Below are 22,669 nucleotides of genomic sequence, written 5' to 3'. Positions count from 1 at the left end.
TCTCGTAACTGCCAGTCTGATTACTAGACTGCTAGGCACCATTTTCCATTATGTAATTAATTTGAGCTTGCTTCATATTTCCCAGCCAGTAAAAGAAGAGTAATAATATTTTTGACACAGAATATTCACAATTATACATACTAGAAATTACCACAGGAAAGAATCACAGTATGATTGGGATTAGGTTTTGTCTAAAGCTCCAGGCATAAAAGGCTGTATTTTTAATACTTGCTGCTATGAAGTATGAAAGATTTATTTCATGCCACAATAGTCCTTACCTCTCACTTACACAATGAGCACCACCTCCTGATGATACTGCCTCACTCTTCTACTAGAGCCATGAAATAATTTAGCATAGTGCTATTCTCTCATTCACATAATTCTGTGGGGATATACTCTGAGTACTTCAAATTAATTTTTGTTTTGGATTGGGTTTGGTTTAAATTATGTTTTAAACCCAGATATTCTCATTACTTATGAATCAACCAGTGCTTTCTGTTTGCTCCTGAATTCTTACATTCAGCATATTTTGTGGCAATAAGTTATACTGGTAGTTCACTTTCCCATCTATTTTTTTTTAATATCAGCTTTATTGTTCACATGTCTGCAGCTGTGCTTGCTCTGGCATCTCTGATAGTCCTGTAAATTTGGAGTCAAACTCTGAAAATTCTCCCCAGAGCATGAGATTAGGCATCTACAGGTTGAGGACAGAATAAATTATACACAAGAGCATTATATTCGTCTCCTGTACATAATAATACTACAAGCATGAGAGAGAAAGTAGCTTATTAATGTCATCTGAACTCTAAGAGTTCTAAGAGATAGTCCAACCTGGTATCATATTCTATTCTTCTTTTATGCTGAACAGACTGTCTTCTTTGATGTAATGCTGCCAATCTGCCCTTTCCATTTTCTCTTACAGCCAGTCTAATTTTTATGTATCTCATGCCCTTTGGGTCTAAATCTGCTTAGTAGTACTTAGAAGCCAAGTTTCTAGGTGCCTTTGAAATGCTAGAGAAGAGAAAGCCAGACAGATTGTCCAGAGTTCCATTTACCTTGCATCTATTTTAAAAGAACATTAAATCAAGGATTTAAAGCACCCTTGTTAATTACAACTTGCTATAGTTAATTATAGGACAAGATGGCAAAATAGCCTACTGAGTCATTTGGATAGACCTTGCAAAGATTTGATCAGCTGCAATGCTACGTCTTGAATTTCAAGTTGAACAGAAAATTCAGATCTATGATCGGCATTAGTTAAAACACTGCAGCCTTTGGGTTCAAGGCTAATACTTGCATATACAGGATAATCATCTCCTGTCTCCTAAGAATTTTGTGAACACTAACTGGCATAGCATAACGGGCAAGTATAATTTGCTGGTTATGGGACAGAAGGCCTAACAGCTACAGTATTACTGTGGGATATGGAAACAGAGAATTTAATTCTTACTTTACCACATACTCCCTTTGTGATACAAGTCAAGTTACCTAGTCTTAGTGATGTGTCTATAATGAACCTGAGTTGCCTGCCTGGTCACAGCAATGCCATATGCTCATACAGTCTGGAGACCTGGTTCCAGGTATCTACGCTGTCCTCATAAGCAACCACAATGAGGACTGACTAAAACCCCCACTTTCCCTTTTAAATGGTAAATCAGTCCCTTCTAAGAAGAATGTTGTTCACTCTTGCATGCACGATATTAGTCCTGTGATGTCACTGCAAAGGCAGAGGAGAAATATGAAAATGGCCAGACACATGCTGCTGGGGTGGATCTGCTGTCACTGCACATAACAGTGCATTTGTATGCACTTTACAATGCAGAAGGTACTAGAGATTTTCCTGCTGTGTGCAGCAGCTGGCTTACCTGGCCCTTGCATCACTCCTTGTGAATATCATGGTCAATTGGTGAATCTGCTTCCAACAAACTGTATACAGAGCTGATGTTTTCTAGTTCTCCTTCTGTAAAACAATGGCAGGTTATAATTAATAATGCCTAAAAAAGGTATTATGGAGATGAACATATTCTGAAGTGGCTCAGATGCTATTTTAGATGAGGACGATAAGTACTGATTGTAATTGCGCCAGTTTCACATGGTAAGTTACATAAAATACACTAAAGGCATAATAATTCATTATTATTTTAGTCCTAATAAAAAACACAGTTACAATATATTATCTGTAAATATAAATATTTGCATGATTATCCAGATAATAATGCTTATAGTTGGTAAATCAGATCTCCAACTTCTGTATGTATGTTCTCCAGTACTTCTAATTTAAAAAACATTAGGGCATTAGGGCAAAAAGATTAGCTCTTAGAGTAATAAAAGATGAATCACTTATGATCTCCTGAACTGGATACAGGAGAGGATGGCTAGAAGGTCTTCATTAAGTTGGTGATTGGCATCTGGCTGATCAGATAATAGATCCATAAAAATGAAGTTTGCAAGGCCCTGTTCTTTAGCAAATAATTGATCAATGTTAACCAGACATAGAAGACTATTACTAATCATGTTAGTTCAACTGACTGTGAAATAGCCACACACTTTTGGCTAAGGGAATGGTAATAAACTGTGCTGAATATGGCTGCTCTACTATCCAAAAATTAATGGCCTGATAGAAAGACCACTGAAATGAGAAAAAAATAATTGTGGTTTGGTTGGGAGGCAGATTAAATACGAACACAATATGTATTGCGGATTTCAGTTATATATGATTTTGTCTTGGTCCACAATTAAATGGAATTTTATATTTCTTCATCTGTAGATCACTACTAGTGATTTATAGCAAGATACCAAAGAACTAGTTCTTGCCTATGTTTTACAGACCAAAGCTCATTTTGCATCAGATGGCACATAAAAAATAGAGCTGGACCACATGAAGACAATGTATATAACCACAAAAAAGTATTGTTCAGTTATCTATGGATAGCTTTTCTCTTTTAATCTAAAAGAATTGATATATATTCAGAGCTTTATAATGCAGATGAAAACAACGATCCTCAATAAAAAACCAAGTTGCTTCTCAATTACATTAAAGTTCATTATGAATTCATCTCTTTCACAGCATGTTTTACAGAAATCATAGAATCATACAATCATAGTAGTATAGAATCATTTAAGGTGGAAAAGACCTTCAAGATTATCAACTCCAACAGTTAACCTAGCACTGCCAAGTCCACCAATAAACCACATCTACATGACTTTTAAATACCTCCAGGGATGGTGACTCAACCACTTCCCTGGGCAGCCAGTTCCAATGAGTGACAACCCTTTTGGTGAAGGAATGTTTCCTAATGTCTAAATCTAAACCTCCCCTGGGGCAGCTTGAGTCCCTTTCCTCTTGTCCTATCACTGGTTACTTGGCAGAAGAGACCAGCACCCACCTCAATACAACCTCCTTTCAGGTAGTTGTAGAGAGTGATAAGATCTCCCCTGAGTCTCCTCACCAGGCTACACCCCAGTTCCTTCAGCTGCCCTTTGTAAGACTTCTTCTCTATATCACTTAACAGCTTTGTTGCTCTTCTCTGGACATGCTGCAGCACCTCTACATCCATCTTGCAGTGAGGGGCCCAAAACTGAACACAGTATTTGAGGTATGACCCCATCACTGCCAAGTACAGGTGGACAATCTTTTCCGTAGTACTGCTGGTCATACTGTTTTGGATACAAGCCAGGATGCTGTTGGCCCTCTTGGCCACCTGGGCACACTGCTGGCCATCAATGAGCACCCCAAGGTCATTTTCTGCCTGGCAGCTTTCCAGCCACTTTCTCCCAAGCCTGTTGTGTTTTGTGGGGCTGTTGTGACCCAAGTGCAGTGCAGGACCCGGGCCTGTTGAACTTCACACAGCTGGCCTCGGCCCATCAGTCCAGCCTGTCCAGATCCCTCTGCAGAGCCTTCCTGCCCTCCAGCAGATCAACACTGCCACCCAGCCTGGTGTCACCTGCAAACTTACTGAGGGTACACTTTGACCCCCTCACCCAGATCACTGGCAAAGATACTAAAGAGGACTGGCCCCAGTACTGAGCCCTGGGGAACACCACTTGTGACCAGCCACCAGCTGGATGTAGCTCCCTTCACCACCACCCTTTGGGCACAGCCTTCCAGCCAGTATTTCACTCAGTAGAGTAGGCCCATCCAAGTCATGAGCAGCCAGTTTCTCCAGGAGAATGCTGTGGGAAACGGTGCCAAAGGATTTACTAAAGTCTAGGTAGACAACGTCCACAGCCTTTCCCTCATCCATTAAGCGGGCCATCTTGTCATGGGAGGAGATCAAGTTCATCAAGCAGGACCTGCCTTTCATAAACCCATGCTGGCTGGGCCTGATCACCTGGTTGTCCTATATGTGCCGTCTGGTGGCACTCCAGATGATCTGCTCCATAACCTGCTGTGGCACTGAGGTCAGACTGACAGGCCTGTAGGTCCCTGTAGATCCTCCTTCCAGCCCTGCTTGTAAATGGGCATCCCATTTGCAAAGTTCCTGTCAACTGGGACCTCCCCAGTTAGCCAGGACTGATGATAGATGACGGAAAGTGTTTTGGTGAGCAAATCTGCCAGCTCCGCCAGTCCCCTTGCGTGGATCCCATCCGGCCCCATAGCCTTGTGTGTGTCTGCGTGGCGCAGCAGCTGGCTGACCCTTTCCCCTTGGATTATGGGGGCTTCATTCTGCTCCCTGCCCCTGTCTTCCAGCTCGGGGGATGGGTACTGTCTCACTATTAGAAGTCGGAGGCAAAGACATTAAGTACCTCAGCCTTTTCCTCATCCTTTGTCACTATGTTTCCTCCCACATCCAATAAAGAATGGAGATTCTCCTTAGCCCTCCTTTGTTTGCTAATGTATTTATAGAAACATTTTTTATTCTCTTCCATGGCAGTAGCCAGATTAAATTCTAGCTGGGCCTTGGCCATTCTCATTTTCTCCCTGTGTAACCTCACAATATCCTTGCAGTCCTCCTGAATTGCCAAGGCGGTCCCAAGGTCAGAAAGTCTCTTTTTTCCCAAGTTCCAGCCAAAGCTCTCTCTTCAGCCAGGCCAGTCTTCTTCCCTGCACGATTGTCTGTCAGCACATGGGGATGGCCTGCTCCTGAGCTTTTAAGATTTCCTTCTTGAAGAATGTCCATCCCTCCTGGACCCCTTTGCCCTTCAGGACAGCCTCCCAAGGGACTCTGTCAACCAGTCTCCTAATTAGGCCGAAGTCTGCCCTCTGGAAGTCCAAGGTGGCTGCTCTGCTGACACCCCCCCCCCCCCCCCCTTCCTTCTCTGAGAATCAAAAATTCTACCATTTTGTGGTTGCTATGTCCAAGACTGCCTCCAACCATCACACAACCCACCAGTCCTTATCTGTTGACATACAATAGTTCCAGCAAGATGCCTTCCGTAGCTGGCTCACTCAGAAGCTGTGTCAGGAAGTTATCTCACAGACACTTCTGTTTAAGGCTCTTTCAATGAGTCCTGATAACGTCTGTGCAAAGATCCTTTTCCACCTCTGGGACAGGGGTACCTCATCTGTTGCCAGCACCAAGCCTGGTGTCATGTAGACTGACCCATGATCAAAAAAACCCAAAATTCTGCTGGCTCTTCCTCTTTCTTACCTCATCATTCCCTGTAACTGGAAGGACGGAGTAGAACACTACTTGTGCTCCTGATCCCTTAACCAGTCATCCCAAGGCGCTGAAGTCTCTCATGATTTCCTTTAGACTTCTTGCTGCAACTTCATTGCTGTCTACCTGAAAAATTAATAATGGATAATAAGCTGAGAGCTGTACCAGGGTAGGAAGCTTTCTCTTCACATCTTTAATCCAGGCCTCAGGATCTTCCCTGAGATGTGGGTCTGGTGTGCACATTGGACCTCCTGTTTCCTTCAGAGGGGAGTCTCCCATGACAATGACCCAGGGTTTTTTTCTTTATGGAAGCAGTTTTGATGCAGACTGCAGTCCTACTTACCCTTGGCAACGCTTCTGAGGTAGATGAACAACCATCGTCTTCATTATTGTTCAATTCCACTTGCACAGCTTCCTACCTATTATGCAAGGGCATCTGGGAAGGTGGGGTGCTCACACAGGAGATGCTTCATGAGCAAGTTTTATGGGAGCATGATGATGACACAGTTTTCTGATTCTGAATCTCATACTTTTTTTTTTTAATGAATCAAATAGCGGAAAATACAAAGTAAAATAGCAATAAAAAATTAAGGCACTAAAAAAAAAGTTCACCAAAATACTAAATGGGAATATAATGAATCAAACCTCTAAATGTTATCTTGTTAAGTAGATGAATGGGATACAGCAACTGCCTTAACCAAAAAGAGCAGAGAAAATATCAGAAAGGCCAAGCATGGAGATCTCAATATTTGGAAATTTTGTCCTTTGTACCTTTTATACTGCAAACGTGAGGGATGAAGGGGCAACACAAAGGCTAGGAATACGGTCTCTCAGCACAAAAAGAGGAAATTAATAAAAAGAATGCAAAAGATGACAGCATTTGGATAAAAGCCAGTCATATAAAGATGTCAGCACAGAATAATAGAAGAGACTGGCAGACATCCCAAATCAATTACAGAAGATTACTACAGCATAGGCCAATATACTTGCCTTCAAAAAGCCTAAGATGTGGATTAAAAAGTTTGAAAATAGTTACAAAAAAAGGAAGAAAATGTGAATTTGGGGAGGTAGGAGGAAAATGAAGGCAATGTTAATTATAAATCAAAGGATGGCAGAAATGTGCTGTGATTTGACTATGTTTGACAGCTCTGTATGACTAACAGAGGGTCTCAAATTATTGATTACAGACTGTACCTATGACCGTAATTCAGTGGGTGTGGAACATATTGAGGCATATCACCCTGCAACAGGTTGTCACTTGAGGTTCAATACTCCTGAAAAGATACATATTGGTGTGAGCTACCAAGTGTTTAATCTGCTCAAACTGTGAGATATTCTTACCAAACCAGGCATGTCTAACATGATGGATTTTCATTTTTTAAATGAATAATGTTTAATGAAGACTAACAAAAAAATACAAGTAAGTTCCTGTTCATAAATCAGTTCTGATTGTAAAAAAGCCCAAGGCCATTTAGATCACTCCCTCTGGAAGGGAAAAATTATCACCTTGGATATCTTAAAACTCAGGGTGAAGGTAAAGTAACCCATAAATGCTGCACACGATAGTTCAAGATACGTTAATAATTGGTTACTTGGGCTACAGCCAATAATTACTTACTTGGACTACAGCTGATGGCTGGCAATCACATTGAGACTGTATCTGAAAATACACATCAACTGACAGGAAGTAAAGCTATTAAAATCATCTACTGTTCAACTTTTATGAATAACAAACTTAACATTGCTGATTCAGTCCTTTAAACCATAGCTCCTTCCACTGCAAATATTGACTGAATTCCAAGTTAAGAAAGTGCATCTTCCTTGTATTCAATTTTTTCTTTGCGCTTCTCAAATATCTAATATAAAAGCAATGCTTCTCATTTTTCATCTAAATTTCTGTTTACACTATTTAAAGTGTAACAGACTTAGAATAGAATTGTCAGGCAAACAAAAATTGTCCCTTACGCTTCATTTACTTTTTCTTTTGCAGCTTACACAACATATTTTAGAGGAATGTATTACTACTCCTTCTGTAGAGTTATTCTTATTTTGTTTATGAAAACACTAAGAAAATATAATACAAAAAGGATCATACTGTAAATCATAGACTGGCTACCTACCTCACAGTCACAGAACTAGGCTACTGGAGCTGAATTCCTTTTAATCACTGACTAGATCAGATGATGAACATAAAATAGGTCTCTCTCTTCTGCAAATATGCTAGAAGATGGGGTGTGTGTGTGTGTGCGTGCGCGCACGCAGGTAGATGCGCACAGCAAGTTACTCTAACAAGCACTAAATAACCAGTAGTATGTGGATAGGTAAAAAGTGTCAGCTGTAAGAATACAGTCAAGATAAGTGCACAACTTCCAATATGGAATCCTACACAAACACAACTGTTTTCAATTACTTAATAAATTCCTTCTCTTTTAAAACTGTGGGGTATGATCAGAAAACATTGTTTGAATGCTTTTGTAAGATCTGCAGTAAACCTCTTTTATCCTGTTTTATCCAAGAAAGAGCCTGACCATTTCGCCCTCTACAGATTGTTCTTTTTGGATCTCAGTGACTCAGCTGATTTTGTTCCAGATTAGTTTACTCCGACAACTGACTGAAGACCAGAGCAGCAGATTCTGTTGTCCTGAAGTTTTAAGCAAGGATATTTCCTTTATAGGCAAATAATTGTAGGTTTGTTTATTGGAGGTTTTGTCTGATGCCTTAGATTTGTACCAACACCACAATGTGCTCAGTCTAAAACAGCTGTCTGTATAGCAGGCACTGTGTGGCATATCACTTTTCAGCCATGCAGACTTGCATAGAGTAAATTCAGATGTCAGACTGCTAAATACAATTCCTTGCCATCTCCACTGACTTTTGATATAGGGCAGTTGCCATTATAGCCATACAAACAGCAGATCTCTCCAAAATATCTTTCTAAGACAATAAGTAGTCCCACAGCCCTTATTTAAACTGAGGCTGGGGAGCATTAGTAATGCAAATATGCCTAATTATGTGCTGAATTGGTCAGTGTTAATGGAATTACTAAAAAAGTTCATGGCCCATTTCTTCTCTCTCTTCTCAAGTAAATTTGCAACTGCAATAGACATACAATTGTAATGTCTGGATATCTACTGTGGCTGCTGCTGATGCACTCTTCTGAAAATTAGGTTTCCAAAATTAGTAGGGAGTTTTGGAAATACAGGTCTAAATCAGTTTTCTGGTGTCCTGCAGTAAACTATATCAAGTCAGGCTTAGAATTCATGTCTTTAAAGCCCATTCCAAATATGTTAGATGTTAAAGCCCTATCCAGGAAAGTCACCAAATTCTCATATGGTGTTCAGTGGGTTTGTAACAGCTAATAAGAAGTTCATATGATCTACCCTTGCTTAATGAAAGTTTTCATTGTGATACAGCCAAAGTGAGCCTACAGCAGAACCTCTAATGCCTGATGCTGATGACTTCCACCATCCAGGGAAGCTTCTAAGCAAGCAAAGTGCAGATGAAAGGAAGTTAGGAAGGAAAGACAATGGTAGCTAATGCTGTTTCGGAGACTGAAAGACCTCTTGCTGTTCATACAATAACCCTAAGACACCAGAAGGACACATGAAACATGCCTTGTATTTTTAATGTAAACTGCGTCTGAAGAACCGTGAATCGAGAGGTACAATCACCTTCTGCCATACATTGCAATCCCTGAGATATTTTAAGTGACAACATCGCACAAACAGTTTAACGTGCTTAGTCAAGGTCCTTTTCTGTTTATGCAAGTCTCTAACATGAACGTGCGAAGTCATTGCCCTACATGCAATGGTATAGTGCAGCTTTTCCAGGAAGAACCTGAGAAAAAAAATTGCTAGACATTTTAGCCTAATGAGTTAAACACTGACTTGGACTGCCATTTGTTACCTGATAATTCTGTGTGATGTGACATTGGACAAAGAATTTGAACTAATGTTTTCCCTATCTGTACAGTGTGAATGTTAACAAACACCTAGCTAGCTTCCAGAGAAAGTCCTGATGATTGGGCCTTTTTTGTAAAAACTTTTATAAATGCCATGTCATTACTAACTCCAGAAGAATGCTGAACAAAGGACTAGAGCTGAGACATGCACAGGCTTACAGGGCTGCCATGCAAGCTCTGTTGCCTGCCACAGAACCAAGAAAGGATGGAGTTTCTCAGGGATAGTTAGTAAAACCACCTATTATTAATTTGCCCTCCTTTCCTACTATAAGACTCTTTTTTCAAACTTTAACTGTTTAAACTGAAATGCAACATTCCAAGTGTCTGCCTCAGGCTGATATCTTTTCATTCCCAGAGAATAACTATTATACTGCTATTAAGATTGCCGTGCCAAGCTTTCAAAAGGCATTCTGTGCAACCTTAATTTGATCCCTCATGCATATCTATTACGAAGCCAACTAACAAATAAAATTATCAAAGTGTACTTTTTATTACAGTCTCTGCATCATTCAGTGCCCAAAATGGAGGTCATCACAGAAGGCAGGATTATTCAACTGCCCTGCCTTCAGATACCTGCAGCCCTGATGTCTACACCTGAACTAGTCCCTTTGGGCTTCCCTTAGTGTCACTGAAAAAGAAACAGGTACTTCCAGGATGCAAATCAGCTTATTCTTAGACAGACATCTAAACCACATGAATTATATTAAAAAGTTGCCAAATTTTGTCTATGTTACAGACATATCTTTGGTTAGACGCACAGGATTTAATTTGGCAGATATTTGGCAGTACCAGGTATTTGATTTGGGTGCTACAGTATATAGTGAAGTACATCAACATCCTCTTTCTCAAATGGGACTGGGGTGCAGAAAGATTAAGGTAAATAGTTTCCACTAGTTTTAGATACTAAGATTTATAATGCTTGGCATTATATAGCACTACACATATTCAAGAAATAAATTCTGTTAACTTGAAATATAATTATGCGTGCTCTGCACTTATTTGTCAGACCCTACTGTCTCCCGCTGGGCATGCAGAAAATGAGAAACATAGCACGAGAGACCAGCTGTGAGAAATCTGGATTACGTCATCCATGTGGCAACACAAACAGGCGGGTGTAGAAACCCTTTCAGAGCACTCAACTGCCTTAGGGATTCTGCTTTCTTTTCCATCCGCATCCTGCCCCACACACTTCATAACTTTCAACTCTGTGACAAAAGAAGTAAAGGTTCTACAGACTATCTCCGTTTGTACTGCAAAATCATGATTCATCTCCTCCATTATGTGTACTGAATTCTCTGAAAAAAGTAGTTTGCACACCTAGTAATTAAAGCATATGTCCTACATATGTAAAGGGAGGCTGATGTAAGATTCACAAAGCATTTTATTTCTGAAATTTTCTAACTCTTGATTGCTGTGATTGTTCAAGCTGAAATTCATCTGCCCTAACTTATGTTTCCTTAAGTTAGACATCTATGTCTGCGATAATCACCCAGAGTTGTCTTGCAGTTACTAGGGAAAGAGAAAGCCACTGGAAAGGGGGGAAAGGGCAAGGGGAGCTCAATGCTTCCTAAAATAATTATGAAAATGGCATGCTGGATTAAGTACCCTCTGGTGGCACCTGTTTGTCTCAGACTGTAAAGGGAGCCTATGGGGTCTGTATCAGATTTATCCTTCTAAGTTGTGTTTACCCTTCTAAGTTTTATTTTCTAAGTCTACATTCAAAACAGATTACTCCTACACTTGTTAATACAGCACATCAGTACTTTAAAATGCCCACAATGATTGTAGATTTGCACAAATCTGTCTTTTGTTTGTCTTTTTTCCGTGCATGTTTTCATCTCATTCTGCCATTCCAGAGGCCTCTGGGGAGGCTTCGGTATTTAATTTAGAAAGTACTTCTGAATGAAAATGGAGCTAGATAAATGACAAAATGTATTTTACTGTGCACGCTACCTCCTAGGAATGCATTGAATTAGTATGCTTTGTTGGGTTCTCCCCCAGGAGACTGATTTGGTCTAATGATAGTGCAAGGTCATTAGCACAGTATCAGCATAAATTCTGCTTAACCAATGCCAGGTGGTTAACTAGTTTATGTTAACATGTTGTGTGCATAAAACTGTGAACTTAACTCCTCTGTATGACAACGTGATCTGAAGAAAGAGTTGGGCAGCCTGAACGTATTCCCACTAATTTGAAACCAGAGATAAATAATTCTCACTACTGCCCCTAAGATAAGCTGAAGACTCTCACACATTGCCATCTAAAGCAGATTGAATAATTTTATCTTAATGAGATGATTTAAAAACCGCACATATTTAAACCAAAAAAAAAAAATTCAATATGCTTAATGTGCTTTCTCCAATACCTACAAATCAACTCCCTTTGAAAATCTGGTTGCTTATATATTGTAGTCTATTGTATACAGGTTCTATTTTTGGTATGATATAAAATTACCTTCCCTTAAAAAAATGAACTGTAAGCACAGAGTACATTTTAAGTACACAAGGTCAAGTGCAAGGTCCTGCAGCTGGGTCAGGGCAACTCCCAGTATCAATACAGACTGGAAGGATGAATGGATTGAAAGCAGCCCTGCCAAGAAGGACTTAGGGATACCAGTGGATGAGAAAATGGAAGCGAGTCAGAAACGTACACTCACAGCCCAGAAAACCAACCATATCCTGTGTTGTATCAAAAGAAGTGTGGCCAGCATGCTGAGGGAGGGGATTCTGCCCCTCTACTCCACTCTCATGAGACTCCACCTGGAGTACTACATCCAGCTCTGGGGTCACCAGTAGAAGAAAGACATGGACCTGTTGGAGTGCGTCCAGAGGAGGGCCACAAAAGTGGTCAGAGGGCTGGAACACCTCTCCTGTGAAGACAGAATGAGAGAGTTGGGATTGTTCAGCCTGGAGAAGTGAAGGTATTGGGGAGACCTTACTGCAGCCTTTCAATATATAAAGGGGGTTTATAACAAAGACGGAGAAGGACTTTGTACCAGGGCCTGTAGTGACAGGACAAGGGGGCAATGGTTTTAAATGAAAGAGGGGAGGCTTGGACTGATGTAAGGAAAAAAAAACTGATGTAAGGATGTAAGGTGAGACACTAGAACAGGTTGTCCAGAGAAGCTGTGGATGCCTCGTTACTGGAAATGTTCAAGGTCATGTTGGATGGGACGTTGAGCAACCTGATCTAGCGAAAGATGTCCCGGACTATGGCAGGGGGGTTGTACTAGGTGATCCTTGCAGGTGACCTCCAAACCAAACCACTGTGTGATTCTATGACACAAGCTCCAGAAGGAAGAGTTTTGAGCCTCAAAGTTTTGCATTTCTGACCCTTTTGTCCTGGATTTGTCTATTTTATGGTGCCCACTTATGTTTTTTGAAATGACTGAAGAGGCTTCATTTTAGTGTATCTGTGAAATATAGGCATGTCAAAGAGGAAGTATGACAAGTTTGCTTTCCAAGCGCAAAACCACACACAGTACTAAGATAATCAGCAATGGAAAAAGGATTCTCCATTGTGTGTTGTACATTTCTTACTGCAAGCCAGAAAACTCCCTATTCATAAAATGGTGTTGGAAAATTCTTCAGTGGGAAAGAAGAAAAGAAAAAAACAAGGCTGAGGTTTTTGGACAATTGGATTTAGTAAGTATCTCCATTGCACATGTGCACCCAGACCTCACAGAGGTATAAAATTACCCATGAAGAAAAGGAAAGGAAAAAAAAAAAGGAAAACAAAAGCCTGGAGTAATGGCTCAGCAGTTTTGAAACACTGTCGACCAGTTGAGTTAAAGTGGTATTCTGTAAAACTGAAGACAAAGGGTGAAAAGAAAGATGTAACTTAAGAGGACAATGACAAATTTTACATAGTTAGAAGGTTCAGCCCTTTATAAAATCCTGACAATATTACAATAAACTTTTAATGATCTAGATGGCTGAATAGAGGACTTTATATAGAACACACATCTATGATGGCTGCTCAGAACTTTAACTCTCAGGAAACTGAGGGGGAATCTTTAATCAACAAAGGAAGACATTTGATCTCTTACATATTTTCTCAACTGAGCACAAACTGCAAAAGATGACAAGAAGTTCATGTGCCATCTTTGTGGTGCCAGGACACAAGTTACTGCTGTGAGGGTTCAGCATCAAGGTGCATTCTGGTCTTTACAACATTGCTCAGATGGTATATTCTAATTTTTTCACAATATAATAATTTACAGAATTTGAGAGTGTTCCCATGCTGAAAATGTGCTGAAGGAGGAAAATGGTGAAGTCAAGAGAAGGTAAATTCTTCCTGTCCCAGAGGAGAGAACACAGAGTAGTCCAGAGGGAATGTCTGAGCAGGATTACACACAGAGGAACCTACACCATACAGTTTTCTGTCTTAATAAAATGGGATGCTTTATTTCTTAGGTAATATCTACAATGTGCAGACAGAAAGCATGAATTATCATCATAAATTTCAGTCTGAAATCTCTGATCCTAGAGATCTCAGGCTACCAGTAATAAAATATTCCTAGAATTGCTCTAAAATTCTAGGTGACAGTTTTCTAACTCAACTATGTTGTATCCAAGGCAAACAAAATCTGACCTCATTTTGACAGGTACAAAGGAACTGATCACAGAAATAACAAGAGTGTTTAGGTAGAAGTTACTGTGGCTTGTGAGCAGCTGTTTTGCAAAATCCAGAGAAGGAGGTTCAGATTACTTGTATCCAAATATTTTGAAAGACCAAGCAGAAGATCCTGATAAACGGTTACCGTTCATACACAGTACAAGATCCAGAGGGACACCCCACCCACCCCCACCCAAATCTTTAAAAATTGTCATTAATCACTGTAATTACTTAACATTGATGGATAGGGGGGTGTGTGTGTGTGGTGGTAGTGGTGGTGTATTCTCTGTCTCAAGATATTGTAAAATCTAGTTTCCTCCTATTTTAAAATAACATTTTGATCTTTTTCCTAAAAGATACTATGCTAATTCTTGAGAAATCAAAGCAGGAGGTCAGACAGCAAGACATTTTGGCTTATTTATGCAAGGAGTCAAACTATATCAGGTCAGAAAGGACTCTTCTATCTTTTAAATCTATGAACCTGGGAACTAGGATACAGAAGAAATGCAGTCTTTTTGAAGGTATTATTTTCTTATTAAGAAAAACTTACGAGAAAGCATAGCCCATTATTTTTAAACCTGAATTTAAATCTAAATGCTGGTTCTACTAAAATCAATGAGGGAAAAAAATCCTACTTAACCTCAGGAGGGCAACATACTTTTTCAATGTGGTTTACCCATCACTAGGTACCAGTGGGAAAGTCTGAGTGATATAGCAGTTTAAGAAACTGTAATAAATTTGTGTGCTCAGCTTGATACATCATTTTCTTTCCCTCCTCATGCGTGCCTCACTGGTGCAATATTGGTATCTAACACTTGCAGGATCTTCTAGCCAAAAGCTACATAGACCTGGGAAACGACATTTAAGTGTTGGGAAGAGAAGGAGGTGTACATTGAAAGGGAGAAGGGCACAGCACCCTGTAACAGTGCAGACACAAGAGGGAAAACCAAAAGACTGGATAAATCAAAGCTGCCTACAGCTGTTCTCAAGAACGGGCCAGATGAGTGAGCACACACAGCTGGCTGCTTGAGGAGGACAAACAGCAGCACCAGTTGCAGGTCTGTACCCCAGATCTAATGTTCAGAGTGTTTTAACATGAGTTCCCATGAATCAATGCCAGCTTGTAGCGATTTCAGGCAGCAGTGCTTGGGCTTGTGTTTGATAATCTCAATACCTAAAGTATCAGTTTCACCAGTGATTTTATGTTATTGAACTGCTGCCTGTAGCTCAGAGAGTAAATCTGGGCCATGGATCACTGTGCTGCACTTCTCCTCTTGGTGTCTTGGTGCCTGTGGGGTATAGTGATTTTTGTTACAACACAGGAGTCTGCCCCTATATTCTAATTCCAGACATATAATGGCTTTGGTCTACCTTTAACTTTCATTCTTTTCATCTGCCATCATGGTTATATTAATTTACTTAAGACACACGTTTTAGCAGTTGTGAGATGTTTCTCCATCCTACTCTAAGCATCTCTGCTCATTCTCAAATCATACATAGATTATGAACTGGGGGATGGAGTCATTGCCACCACCTGCTTTCCCTTCTGTATAACAGAAATCATGGTGCTACCCTGAAATTAATCCCTAAAGGTACATTGTGGCTTGTAGTACGGTACATATGAACATGCTTTTCTCTGTCACCTTTACAGACCTTTTAGAAGTGATCAATAGACCCCACAAGTCCTAAGTACAGCTTGAAACCACTTGAGTGGTTTTAGGAAAACATCAAATCTTGCCTTTCAAATTTTCAGTGATGAAGAATATACAACTTGGATACTTCTATAGCTTTCCAGACTGGAAAGTATGCCTTTTACTTCTAATCATGATTTGTCTAACTCCAATTTTCACCTTGATATGTCATTGTCTGCTAGGCAGAATAGCCTTCTGGAATCAATATCCTACTGCTGGGAGGTAGCTGTGACCCCTCTGATTTTCTCCTTGACAAGCTAAATGGTCCATGATTTTTAAGCTTTTCCCCGAATGGCATGTTTCTCAACCTCTAACTGATCCTGTGGTTTTCCTCTCAGTGTTTTTCACTTTATTATGGTCCTTTTTAAAACTACATTCACAGGAAATTGATGCAGCAGTCTAATAATAACAGAAGAAAGCATAATGCCCCTGCTGTAATTGATGTTCCCCTCTTTAAATAAATATCCCAAGTATCCCAGTGATAGCACACAAAAATCTTGGGTTTTGCTACTTAATCACCATATTTCCAATGTTCTAAGGGGTGGACACACTGCACATCTGTGTTCCATGGACAAGCTGTATGACGCTGGAGCATCTCCCAGTCAACAAATGGTAATAAAGGGGGCTCCAGCCCATTGATTTCCTTGATAATCCCCCCCCATAAATTCTCCTGCACCAGTGCTTTCTAGGCCTAACTACCTTATGCAGTAACTATAAATGTATTTGTTGCCTATGATCTCTCCATTGTCCACAGAGAGAAACTGGACCTTCCAGAAAACAATTTATCCCAACCCAGCACAACCACCTAAAACCGCTGGGCTAGAGTGCCCTCTGATGGGTATCCAATTCTCTCCATGAACAATGAGAACCTATGTGACTGTCTTACACCATGCACTTTCAGAAGACTAAAATTAGGTGAGGTGGATGCTACAGACACTGGGTAGTGCTGCCATTGGCTATTTTAAAGCGTAAACTATGCCAGGGCGCAGCTTCACAGTTCTGTCCAGTACCTACATGTCTATCTTCATATAACACCATTACTCTAGATCAGCCTATTACTCCTCCAAGGTTTTTGTCATCTGAAGATGTCATGAGTAATGACTGCATTTTTCCCAGGTCATTGTCGGAAATGCAAATCAGTGCAGAAACAAAAATTAGCCTAGAGCGGCACTCTCTCACACAGAATCCATTTAATAATGTTTCTGGTTTTAGTAAACCTTTCTAAACCTGTCATTTAACAAGTTTTGAAAACATTTAGTATGCATGACTTTCATATGATTTAAATTGTGTGGTACCAAGTTCAGTGCCTTCTGAAAGCTGTAATTGGATGCTATTTTGTTAACCAGATTTCCAAGTTAGCATGATAAGATTTTCCAGGCTGATTAGCATTAATTATATTGTTGTTTTTTTAATTTGTATTAATTGAGTCTCATATCAACTGTTATTTTATCAGGATCTCAGTCAGCCTGACAGATTTGTAATTACCTAGGTCATCACATTTATATATCAGTATGTCCTTTTATGCAGTAACCATGATTTGCTATAGGTCTTCATATAGAAATCAACTGATGCTTTAAATTATCTCAAATCCTCAGAATACAGATTAGCCATTGCACTGGAACGTTCTCCACAAAGTGAAGATCCAGTGATCTGCTCATAAAACTGAGCACAATCCAAACTTCTCACCTTATGACATATGGTTCTATGACACCTTATTATAAAGATACTATTTTGCTTTATAGTGGCTTTAGTGCTTTTTAAAGTGAATTGATAATCTGTAGCGACTGTCATTGAAATGCAGGCCTTTTGCTGCAAAGGTCTACCAATGCATGCCTGTCTTGCTGCTCTATCCAAAAATCTTTCTGTATAACTTTATATCAAAAGGGAAAATCTGGGATTTTTTTGATACTGGGGCTAAAATAAATATCTGATAATTGATAGAGCTAAGCCTCGGTTTGGAACCCCACAGTAATATTTTCTGGCTTTTTTATGACCTCAGAAAAAAGACTCATCCCTTCTGCTACAAAAATATTTTGGGTTTTAGAACAAAGATGGCAGCATCTCATGCCTTGTACAAGGAGAAACAGAAATGTACCGTGAAAGTATGATAGGAATTATACACAGTTCCTCTTGATATATATCAGAGCCATTGATGGTGGAATCCACCTGCTTGTTTTCATCACTGTCTAATTTATGAGGCCTCATGCTGTTTTGCTTGAGTTCTCTAAGCAACGAGTACCTCTGTTGCAGAAACAGGAATTACATCCTATGCGTCATGTACTCTTTTGAAAAGAAAAACAAAAAGTTCTGAGAAAACCTCAGTTCCATGCCCTGGTCAGCTTGAAGAAGTTTAAACTTACACTCTGTATCAAGCCAGGGAGCACATCAGCCAAAGAACTGTGGAGTGTTTTAGGCAAAAGCTTGTTCCACCCTTGTGTCAAAGCTGAACCTGTGCAGCCAGGGAGGCATGGGGCCAGAAAGACACCACATGACTCTAGCTCCAGACACAGCACTAGGGAAGATGTATGAATTTTATATGAGAAAACTTCTACCAGTGAAGCCATGTACAGAAAGAGAAGCGTCCTTGGAAACAGTGCCCTTTCTTGGCTGGATTATGTAATTGCTCAGATACTGTCAAAATACCTTTTGTCTTCCTTCTGGTTGGAAGATAATCTGTCCTTCCTTCTCCACCATCTTAAACAGGCCACTGCACACCCCCAAGGGGAACAATTACGGGTTCTAGCACTCTGAATCTAAAGGAGAACAACAGCCTGAGGACACTGAGGAAGGAAAGACTTCACCAAGGGGTTGTGGTAAAGGTCAGGGTATTGACCACCTCCTTTTATCTTAAAAGGTACTCAGGAGAGAGCTAGATAGCTGAGATCTTATTGATGTTTTCTGCCAATTCTTTGAAATGTAATTGGAAAGAGGAAGACACATTGACTGGATGAACAGAAGACATCTTCACGGCTCCCCCTACCTTCATTTGCTCTATGTCCTCTACTTGACTTTCCTCTTCCATTAGGACAATTGGATTGGCCACCTTCCCCGTTTCCCCTCTGAAATGGGCACCTAGAATATAGGCACATCTGCTCGCAAATGAAGCACTGTTGGAGCCTTTCCATTATCTACCACATGGGAGCAGGATTAGGTTCACTGTCAGTTTTGGGGAACATGAAAGGGATAAAGAACCATGAATTATGCATAACAGAATTGCACCCTACTGGTTCCTTAAGACATACAAGATGTTTCAGTCCCATTGTCATCCTAACATGCTCTTGGAGAAAATGTTTCATACAGCCAGAGGCAGTCTTCTGAGTGTAGCAGGACTCATCCAATATCCCTGATACAGCACTGTATCGACATTCTTCTTCTACTACTGGGGTGTTTCATGTTGTTAAAGGTCTGGCAGCATATTACAATTTGTTAGACTGGCTAAGACTACATTAAATGTCTTAAGAAATAAACTGAGTAGGTTAGGATTTATTAGAGAGCTGTTAGAACCGGATTGTTTTTTCTATGTCTTCACTGGATTATTTTCATTGCAGCTAATGGAAGGAAGGAGTATTAAAACAGCAATCCGATCACAATCCTCACATACCTTTGGTTGAGACCTAAACTCTTCCAGGCAGTAATACAATCTTTTAATACCAGACCCGATTTAATGAGGGTCTAAATTAGTAGGAATTAACTTTTTCTGAAAAGCTTTGGACAGTGCTTGGCATGACAGAAGAGCCCACGCATTTCTCCCATGGACAGCTGTGGGGTTTCTCCACTTTGTTTTCACCAGTTACTCCACTAAATCTCTGCACCCGCCCTAGTGCAACTCAGTGATTTGAGTCACTCCAGCCCAAGGGATGAGCTTTACGTGGCCACCGCGGGCCCGAGGGTGACTTGGGTGCGTGGCCTCTGCTGGCGGACAGCCCCTGGCACACGGCTCCCACCGGACCCCCCCCCCCCCCCCCCCCCCGCTGGTCCCGGCAGGGCAGGTTCACTCCACACCGGGGCCAGCCTCCCCCGCACCACCCCTCCTGCCACTCTGCCGGGGCTGGAGCCGGCGCGGCCGGTACAGCCCAGGGAGGGCCCGGGCACCGCGCCCGCCCGCCTCCCTGCCCCGGGCCGCCCCCTTCCCCCGGGCCGCCTCTCCCCCGGCCCCCGCCGCGGAGCGCGGGGCGCTCCCGCCGCTCCAGACCCCAGCGGCGGCTCGTGCGGAGCGGAGGGGAGCGGCGCGGCGCAGCCCAGCAGCGGGGCGCGGAGCTGCTCCGCAGGGGCCGCAGGGGAGCGCGGCGGCGGCAGCCCCCCCGCCTGCGACGTGGGGCACGGCGCTGCAGGCCGAGGGGAGGGGGCGGCCGTCCCGTCCCGGGGGTTTCTCACCTATACCGAGTCGGGCCGGCGCCAGAAGCGCAGCAGAAAGTTCAGCATGCAGGAAGTTTGGGGGCAACTCGGGGAGTAACTCGGCAGCTGTGCTTGCTGTTGGGGTGCTGTGTGGGGGTTTTGTTTTGGGTTTGGTGGGGTTTTTTTGTGCCTTTTTTTCTTTACCACCCACAACCCCCCTTAGCCCCCCCCCCCCCCCCCCCCCCCCCCGCATACAACTCCCCCAAACACAGAAGCAATCCGCAACAACAACCAAAAAGTCCGGGAAGGGGGAGAGAACACGACAGAGGGAAGCACCCTCGGTGGGGAGAGCCGGGCTTCTTTGCAGAGACACGGTCCCATTCACAGCGGATCCCAATGCAACTGCTCATCCTCCTCCTCCTCTACGCTGTCGTCTGTGCGAACTTTTGCAGCCGTCAGGGCACCACTGCCCCTGCCCAGAGCGGATCTATAAAAGCCTTGCGGTCCTCGAATATCAGGCGAGATGGTAAGTGTCCCTCAGTCCTCTTTATTCCCAAGGGCTGCGTTTGCAGAGGAAGCCCCGAGCGCGCCCCGGGAGCTGCCGTGGCCCCTTCCCCGGGAGCGGCGGCCGCGTCCCCGGAGCCGGTGGGGGTGTCTGTCCGGGCGGGGGTCCCGTCCCTGGGAGGCCGGCGGGGGTCGGCCCGGGAGCGTGTGGCCAGGTGGAGGGTGTGGGCTGAGGGGGCGGCTCTGCCTGGCGGCTGCTCCTCCAGGCGCTCCCAAACTTCTCCGGGCAACTTCGAGGAGGTTTCCGGGCAGCCGGGGGCGCCCTCCGGGCTGCGGGCGGCACCTCGACCCGGCCGGCGCGGTGTGCCCGGTCCCTGCTGCCGTGGAGGGGTCGCCCCGCCCGGCGACCGTCGGCACCCGCGGGCCCCGTCTCCTCTCTGAGCCTTTGACGCGAGTTCGTGGCGGCCCCGGCCTGCGCGGCGCCGGTGCGCTGTCCCCGCTGGGGCGGTGTGTGCTGGGCGAGGGAAGGTGCGCGGCGGCCTCAGGGCGGGGCAGGGGCGGCGCCGCCGTCACCTCAGGGGTGCTTGGCGGGAGCGCGGCTCCTCTCCCGGCCTCCATGCGGTCTGTCGCGGCTTTCGGCTCCTGCGATGGCTCTCGGAGTGCCAACCTCCTGGTGGAGGGCTTGCCTTGGCGGGAGGGTTTGGGCCTGGAGCTGGGTGTTCACCTGGGTCTGCTGGGCTGTGCCCCGTGAGGACTAGCTTCGTCCCCTGTGCCCGCCGCATGGTTGGCAGGAGTAGGCAGTGCGGTGATGGTGAGCGCCAAGGAGGGTGGCCGCAGCCGTTTGGACGCTGCCTGCCTGTTAGGAAGGGGGGTTCGGTCTCCCTGACCCGTGCGTTTCCTGCTGTGAGCCGCTGACAGACAACCCGGCAGCAGAGGTGCTGTCAAGGGACACAAGCGTCTCAAGTGCGCGGTCAGCGTGGGCATGTGCTGTGGCCTCTCGATGAATGAATGTGGAGGCTTTATAAAAACAGCACCACTGAAATTCACATTTGGAATCCATTTGTTTGTGATTAAAGAGAAAGAAAACCAGGTCTTTCTGGTTTGGGAGGGGCTATGAGCCTCTGGTTGGGGAGCAGCCTGTCGTGTTGTGACTTCCCATGAGGGAGGACCCACTTTTGCACATGGCAGGATACCTTGGTGCAGAGCAAAATGCAAGATCCTCTCCCTGAAAATGAAGAGTTACTTAAGTTCAGTCTTGCAAGTTAACATCTTCCAGTTGCCAGAATTTATACATTTTATAAACTCTTTTCAAAAACCCAGTCACTTGAGCCTTTTCCAAGATTGTACTCCGTATTTGCCAGTGTTTATTTTTCAGCATGTATACAGTGTGTGTAATGGGTATACATTTCATTTAGGAAGATGTTTTTGTTTCAATTTGGAGCCATATTGAACTTAATAATCTTTTGTATGCCTTTCCTAGACACTGAAGGAAGGCATAGAGAAGGTAAAGATGCTTTTTCCTAGAACTGAGATAGTGACTTTGGAAACAAGACAGAACTGCAGTTTCTTCTGCCTCAGAAGTCAAATTTAGTCTAATAAAAAAATATGTATGTGGTTGTAATAAAAGCATACATCCATTATTTCTGTTTCATTCTTTAAAACTATTGTGTATTTTATCAAGCTTCATGACTTGTTAGCCTGCTATCTTAAACTTTGTAGAAAAACTGAGACCATCTCTGAACTAAGCTAAGCAAGCTTCCTTCCAAGTCAAACTCCAAACAAGCTTTTCCATGGAAAACTGCAGTGATTTACTTAGAACTTCAAAATGTGTTCTATGCTGATCTTCTGTGTAGAGTCAATGAAAAAAATCAGTAACCCCTAATATTTATAACGTTTTCCGCTTACTGGCAGTGTGACGGGTGTTTTACTCCACAGAAGACTTCCTGTGGTGAAATTGCTTC

General features: G+C 42.8%; 1 protein-coding gene across 5 annotated transcripts in view; it reads left to right on the top strand.

The window, feature by feature from the left end:
- Positions 1–2,209: 2,209 nt before the first annotated feature.
- PDGFD (platelet derived growth factor D) overlaps positions 2,210–22,669 on the top strand; it is a 169,438-nt gene continuing 148,978 nt past the window's right edge. Inside the window, exon 1 of one of the 5 annotated variants that reach the window (XM_080377091.1) lies at positions 2,210–20,730. In XM_080377091.1, coding sequence (XP_080233217.1) covers positions 20,601–20,730 — 130 coding nt within the window. In that variant the 5' untranslated portion in view covers positions 2,210–20,600. The remainder of the gene's footprint in view (positions 20,731–22,669) is intronic. The other 4 variants (XM_080377087.1, XM_080377089.1, XM_080377088.1 and 1 more) reach the window with 4 other exon arrangements.

Source organism: Falco punctatus, assembly GCF_963210335.1.
Source record: "Falco punctatus genome assembly, chromosome: 2".
In the NCBI taxonomy this organism is placed as follows: Eukaryota; Metazoa; Chordata; class Aves; order Falconiformes; family Falconidae; genus Falco; species Falco punctatus.
Note: the sequence above shows the minus strand (reverse complement) of the source record. Positions and strands in the feature narration are given on the sequence as shown.